Source organism: Pinus tabuliformis, chromosome 5_1 (assembly GCF_031772625.1).
Source record: "Pinus tabuliformis cultivar Carrire ecotype Pingquan chromosome 5_1, CPIR1, whole genome shotgun sequence".
NCBI classification, from domain to species: domain Eukaryota; kingdom Viridiplantae; phylum Streptophyta; class Pinopsida; order Pinales; family Pinaceae; genus Pinus; species Pinus tabuliformis.
The window spans coordinates 392029035-392036756 of NC_142305.1; the positions used below are offsets into that span (position 1 = coordinate 392029035).

General features: G+C 37.1%; 1 protein-coding gene across 1 annotated transcript; it reads left to right on the forward strand.

Moving 5' to 3' along the window:
• The first annotated feature begins 2705 nt into the window (after window positions 1–2705).
• On the forward strand, window positions 2706–6663 carry LOC149165108 (uncharacterized). The gene is made up of 2 exons (XM_089432243.1): window positions 2706–3004; window positions 4640–6663. The coding sequence occupies exon 2, from the start codon at window positions 4642–4644 to the stop codon at window positions 6124–6126; it is 1485 nt and encodes a 494-aa protein (XP_089288369.1). The 5' UTR covers window positions 2706–3004; window positions 4640–4641; the 3' UTR covers window positions 6127–6663.
• The last annotated feature ends 1059 nt before the right edge of the window (window positions 6664–7722 follow it).

Genomic DNA, 7722 nt, shown 5'->3' on the forward strand with positions numbered 1-7722 from the left:
GGTTCCTTGATGACCAATTGGTAGCCTAGTTAGCAACCACATTGGAAATTTTGATTGATCATAGACTTCAACTCTAACACACCAAGGACAAACTAGGTTTCCTTCTATTTGGTTAAATCTACATGTAGGTCAAATTTTGTCTCATTTTAAGGATGTCTTACAAGGTATATACAATATCATTTCTCTAGTTTGATATAGTTTAGTTATAGATATGTATCTTCTAGATCTGGACCATGATGATGTTTTACCTAAAACTGATGTAACATCACTACGCAGATCTATATGTAACTTTGTTTTGCCTCCATGCATAGATTTTGCTTAATATACTTTCCTAGTTACTATTTAAAAAAAGAAATAAAGAAAAAAAATTACTATTTTAAGTGGAAGACTTCTTTGTTAATTAAATTAAATTTAGATGATTAAGTTGTTATCCTATACGCTCAAATTCAATTTTTATTTATTATATCATCCAAAAATTATTATCTTTCCCACTTAATTTCAATTTTCATTTCTAACATAGTCACTTTATTCAAATCTTAATAAATAAATTCACCTTATCCATAATAAAATATATATAAATAAACATAAAAATTCACCCCCCCCCCACACACACACACACATATATATATATTAACAAAATAAATTAATAATATTATAAAATAATTAGCCATTAATGAAAAATAAAAAATACTACAACAACCTACATTTTCATCGATCACGAGTTAATAATATGATATTTTTAACAATATCTAATATTTTTAACAATAGTACCGGATAGGTTCTATTGGTGTATCATATGGATCTCCAATCTGGCTTAGTTTCCGGAGGATTGAGTCATATTGCTTGAAGAATTTAATCTGGCATCTACAATCGGGAAATAAAATCCTTATTGGCAAAGACCGCTTCAAATGTGGTGCTGAAGTTTTAAATATCCCTGAACCCTTACTAAATTATTTCCACAGAAGAGGTTTCTTTTACTGGGATAGTTTGATTGCTGAATGGCTTGGCCCCATCCCGCAGTGGAAAGACGCTGATGATTTGAATATGCCACATGAGATCGCGCAGTATTGGAATCGCATCAAGTCGAGGCTTGAGAACAACGGTATTTTCAGATCTAAGGTCTCAGACTTCCTTTCTTGGAACATATCGAAAGAGGCAAATGATGTGTCAGTAAAAGAGATTTACCAACAGTTGATAATGCAGTAGTCTCCCAGCTACTCTATATTTCCTCAGATTTTCTGGAAGGATGGTTGCCCATCGAAAATGATCCTATTTGCTTGGCTTGCTTTTCACAATAGAAATTTAACTTGGGAGAATTTAATGAAACGGGGATGGCACGGACCAAATGTCTGTTCATTATGCAGATCGGACGAGGATTCAAATTTCCATATATATTTAAAATGTAAAGAGACATATCAGATATGGTAGGAATTAGAAAAAGCTTTTGGTTTTATTCTTGGTGTGCAGGACTCAATTCAAGAGTGGATATTATGGTTCAACGGGCAGAATGTACAATGGCGAAGGATCTGTATACTATCCCTGTGGTTTATTTGGAAATGGCGCAATCACAGCGTTTTTAACAATTCAAGTTTATCATATGCGCAAATCATCGATTGGATCTCTGTAAACTTAGAATCCCTCCCACAGAAGACTATCAAGCAAAAGAAAATTATTCCCACCCTGCCTTCATCGGATCAGTCTTCACTGCCTATTGCTTTTTTCGACGGGGCCGCACAGATGGGTCAATGCGGTTGTGGTTTCTTCATCAAGATAAATGAATCCACACATTATTCTTCATTCTGGCACGGTGGTCACGACTCCAATAATATGGCTGAAGCCATCGCACTCGCTGGACTATTAAAATTTTGTATCTTCCTTGACATACAGCAGGTTGCTATTTTTGGAGATTCGAAAATTTTGGTTGATTCGGTTAATAGGAGAAATCACATATTGGCGCCGCACCTGACCGGTTGGAGAGATAGGATCAGCTATTACTGGGACTGCATGGTTGGTAGTACTATTGAGCACATCAGCAGGGTCAAAAATTCTACAGCTGATACTCTTTCTAAATTGGGGCTCCTTTCTACTCCTGGTCTATGGTTTCTCGAGATTTTCTCGGAGGGAGTAACATTCCAGATCCATGAATTTACATTACCGGACTTTTAGTCTCAGATGATTTTGTCTCATCTGCATATGCTTTTCTATTTTGTATTTTCATAATGCCCCTTTATACTATGTGTTCCTGTACTGGTTATAGGACATAGGTAGTTATTTAGTTATTTTGATGTTCTATTATATTATCTACGCAGATCATAGGAGCATATAAGACATAATATAACTTATAGACAATATTAGACCATCTCGAATGTATCTATTTTTTGGACTCTTATATTTCTCATATAATATATTGAAGTTTTTTCGTTAATATTTTAACAATATTTGTAAGTCAATCCAACTACTATGGAAAACAAAAGTAATTAATGCGTTAAGACCAAAAGAAATTCAGACATACGTATTTAACCTTATCTAATCATCAAATTATACAATTCCAACCATATTAACTAAAAATATATGATAAATTATTCGTGAAATGATGTTGTACGGTACCGTGATATGGTAGAAAATTGTCGACTTTAAAAAATATAATAGAATCCAATCGAGTGTAAGGGAAGTAAATATCTGTCTTCATTCATTTGCTTTTATAATATTTTGCTTTTTCAAACCCAAAGCAGGGACACTGGCCCTGCCTGAACCATTCTGTTTTGCATCTCATTCTTTTCTTCCATGAAAGGTCACATCCAATTAAACATAGAAGTACAACTTACAAATAGTGGTCCTTACTCTGATGAATTTCCAACGAAAACATTTCAGCTTTGCTTTCTGTTCTGGTGATGAATTAGCCTTTTAAATTTGCCTCAGCACTATCCTAAGTACTTGTTTGAGACAAAAATTAACTTTGTCATCTGCTCAACCAAATTGCAAGCCACAGGAGATAGAAACTCAGGTGAGTCTCCCTGTGGGCATGTTTTCCTGGCTGATTGTACATTTCATGTGTATTTATTTAGACTGTCGCTGCCAGTGCACAGAAATAATTCAAACGAAACCATTTTCTGTGAAGCTTGCAGGGTGAATGAACTATTGAGTCACAAATCTTGGGTACAATGTTATATAATAGTGATGAAAACATAAGGTGGTTTTCGTGCCCAGTATTGAGTTGAATCGCCATCGTTGAGTTCTATCTTGTGTGAATTTTGTTGCCCAATAATTTCCTTTGGGGGTTTTAAGAATTGTAGTTTCAGTTTTTGTCTTATCAGCCATTAAATTGCTTAGATATGGCATTATTTGGAGCCCTTGATTCTGTGTTATTCAACCTGGTAAGACATTTCAGTCAGGACCTTACCGCCCACAATTGAGGACCAACCTGGCAAGAACTTTCAGTCGGGACATTGCCGCCCACGATTCAGGACCAAACCAGTAAGACCTTTCAGGACTGATTCCTTCAATAGGTATGGCCCTTCAAAGGCAAACTCTTTCGAAGGATATGACCTTATAGTCAGCACCAATACAGTAAGGCTGGCTTTTCAGGACCAACACTTTGAATGGTGACTCTCTGTTTATGTTATCCAAACATCTTTTATCCTCTTGTGTTTGCTTATTTCAGGCCTATCGATTTTAGATCTGTTACTGTTTTTCTCTGATTGGAAGGGTTTGTACCAGTAGCAGAGATCAGATCCCGCGTAAGTAATGAGGAAGCTCTTAGTACACTGCAGCACAATGGTTGGGTTCCAAGTACACTTGTCAACTAAAATGATCTACCTTGTCCTGAGTCCTGACCACATCAAGCTTTGCACACCCACCTCTATATGCTGTCCATAGGCATGCCTGCCTTAACAATCAGTTATTTTTATGTTTATATATGCACGAAGAGGCTTCAATCTCACTGTTTTCTTCCTGTAACAACGACAAATTGTTTCCTTGCAAATTGTTTCGTCAAGTACTTCCAGCAAGAGAGGAAAAGAAAAGGTGCAAGTAAATCAAGAGGCAAGAGCCATTAATTTAAAGTGCTTTAATTTATCCATCAGTCATGCCTGGACATCTGCAATGTATCCCGATAATTTGCCTGGACATATGCAATGTATCCCGATAATTTGCATGATATATACAGTTTGAGTGGGCTAATGGTAAAAAGCATTCTGTATTTCCTCATATGTTCATGTATTTTTTCATAAGACGTCATGGGTTCATATGTTCATGTATTTTTTCATAAGACGTCATGGGTTCAATTCCAGAGGGGTAGAGTAGGTGCATTTTTGTAGATTTTAGTAGTCAAATTGCTGTGCAGAAGCGGGTCTCTTTTTCCACAAATAAAAAGTTCTTATTCATCAATTTTGTGTCTAGCTTGGCCATGACCTTAAAATTAAAAGAAGAAAAAGAAGATATACTGTTTAACTTCTTTTAAACAATAAACTGTGGTATTTCATATTTTGCAATCATTTGGTTCGGCACAAACTTGCTGGGTGCATTTCTCAGTTACTAGTACCAGAATCTATTGGCTATTCAATTGTGGTGCGGTAATCACCAATAGATTTATCCAAACTTTAAGATGCTGATATGAAATTCTACAATTTTTCCTTTGCAGAGATGGACATGGCTTGTGTTATTACTGGGTTCCCAAGTGTGAGACAGCCGAATACTATCCTACTAGACCACGAGGGTTCATACACTCTAAGATGTCAAAATGCCATGCAGGTTGGAGACTTACGATTTACTGGCAAAAAGGGTAGAAAGGTTAGAGGTTTTGTTGTGAAGAATTTGAACAAATATATTGGCAAAAATTATAGCACTGATTTAAGGTATACAAGAAACGCCAAATCAAGAATTGGGCGATGTTCCCTGAAACCAGATGTTGCAGGGGATGCTGTTTCCAACTCTAGAGATCAAAATGATGTGTCGCATAATGATATATTCAGCCAAGGAGATTTGCAATCTGAAACCAGCGGTGGTTCTCGTCGTTCTTTAAAAAAGAATTCAGTACTGGAAACTGAGGGTATGGTTTTTGGTCTGGGAGAAACTTATTCATGGGATAGCATGGAAATTGGATGCCCAGTTGTGAGAAGATTTCTTAGTGATAACGAGGAAAGATGGTATATGTGGTATTATGGAAGGAAACGAGGATCTCAAGATTCAGTGGGTTTAGCACTGTCATCTAATGGAATTCATTGGCTAAGAGGATCTGGAAGTATTGAGACTGATGAAGATGTTGGAATTGTAATGGAATGTCCTAATGATTGGTGGGCTTTTGATACTGAAATTATCTGGCCTTCTGATGTTCTTGTTATGTCTAGCCCAAAGGTAAGAGTCCCAAGTGGGGTTTATTGGCTCTATTATTCTGGATGCAATTCAGATGAGATAAATATTCCCCAAATGTTACTTCGGAACCCTGGCAGATTTGGTGGGAGGGGGCTTGAATCTACTGTTTTAAGGTCTCTTCCGGGCCTGGCTATGAGCCAGGATGGAAGAAACTGGGCTAGAATAGAGGGTGACCATCACAGTGGTGCACTTCTTGATACTGGTGCAGAAGGAGAGTGGGATTCAGTTTCAGTTGCTGCACCCCAGGTTGTTTTACACAGTATTGATGACCTCCGGATGTACTACCATTCCTTTGATGTAAAATCTGGTTGCTTTTCAGTGGGTGTTGCAAGATCTCGAGATGGTATCAGATGGGTTAAGCTGGGAAAGATTTTAGAGGGTGGTCTACCAGGGTCTTTTGATGAACTTGGTATCACAAGCCGACATGTGATCAGCAATCAAAAAGGAAATGGGTATTTGATGGTATATGAGGGTGTTGCTGCAGATGGAAGCAGAAGTATTGGATTGGCACAGTCCCATGATGGCTTGAAGAATTGGAAACGGTGTCAAAATAAACCAGTGTTTGGGCCTTCACCAACCCTTGATGCATGGGATAGCAGAGGAGTTGGATCTCCCTGTTTAGTGCACATGGATGATAATGAGTGGAGGCTTTATTACCAAGGTATGGGAGTGGAAGGAAAAACAGGAATTGGATTGGCAACTTGTATAGATGGCAGTCTCAAGAACTTCCAAAGATGGCATGGATTCCATGTTTAGAGGGCCAGTTATGAAGAAAGTGGGCAAACTTATGTTGCTTGAATATTGAATTAAGGCATGCAACTCTTCTCTTATTAGGAGCATTGGCGTTCCCAAAATATTAGAAATGTAGGTCAGCTAATCAGTTGATAATTGTCATTTCTCAAGCGGCACAGTTGGACAGTGGGTACAAGGGTTCCATCCTTTCAGATGATTTATAAACGTGAGATGCCAATCAAAGGCAGATTTCATTCTCATTCTCTCTTTCAGAGATGCACACAATTTTCAGTCTTACATGGTGTATCTTCTATAATGTCAGCTATGTCGGACAACAACATCCAGGTTAGTTCATAGAGAAGCATGGTGTTTTCTTGAGATTTTTAATTTCTGTTTTCTGAGGGGGTTTCAAATGGAACCATGATTTGCACAACCTTCTAATTGCATGAATTGGGCCGTTCCATACCACGAGGATCTGTTGCAATGGTAGGGTAAAAACTTGAAGAAATATGTGCAACACAATGTCTTCCAAATAATATAATGAAAGAGAATTCCAAATGAGCAGAAGCTAATCAATGTGAAATCTTTAAAATGTAGCCAATTTAAATTTTAGAGAGCAGAATCCCTCCAATGCAACCACCTGGGAAGATATCTACCAGTCATGGGGCAGCAATTCTAGCATGAGATTTTCTATCAATCATGGAAGATTTAGCAGTATAGTACTTACATCTAACTAGATAGTGGTTAGGTCTGAAAATGAATGTAGTCCAAGATTCTTGCTAGACTTATGAATTCAACGACTATCACATTTTGTTATTGGCAGAAGACATTATGTTACTTATTGTCATTATTTCTTTCATGTTACTATATTCATTTTAAACTGCAACCTCTCTTAGACAAATCTTACCCAATTGATTATTCAAAGCATTGCTCATCCTTTTTGTATCCACAGAGTGCTTGTCAGTTACCAGGGGGCTTAATTATACTGAAATGGAATCTTTAACCCCAAGTGAATGTGGCGTTTGTGATTCCAATCCTCTTCAAAAGGTTTAGGTGATTGCATAAACATTGCTTTTGCAAATGTCAACTTGCAAGTACAGCTCATTGCTAAGGAGCTAGCGAGATGAATATTAACCTTTTATTCATAGGAAACCAAGTTGCAAGGATTTTTTATGTTAATATTGTCATCAATCTACAATTGGTATGTGCATTCATGTTGATGGGAACCTCTCAAGACAGCCGAGACGGTGCTGGCCTCCTAAGTCATGTTATGAACAGGGGAGCCTAATAAGCATAGAGTTATTTTTAAGCCTTGAGCTTGGCCAACACAAAATCAAATTCAATTGAAACACAAAGGGTTTCAGAGATGGTACGATTAAAATTCAACATGTCAGAGAATTGAAACTTCAATGATACCTGTACAAAATCATTTGTATTTGGCTTTGTAAACTTTCACAAGTTCTCTCTATTCTTTTCATTATGTTTTATAAATGATTGCCATGGATTATGCTTGTAATGGTTTTTTTCTCTTCAATTTTGTCTAAAGCTAGCAACCTAACTATTATCATTCACATCTTCAGCGACTTGTGTGATCTAGATTCTTGAAAATGGAATTTGCAT

Bases quoted from the DNA above. Each gene is read 5' to 3' on its own strand.
- LOC149165108 (XM_089432243.1), top strand. From the start codon at position 4,642: ATGGACATGGCTTGTGTTATTACTGGGTTCCCAAGTGTGAGACAGCCG.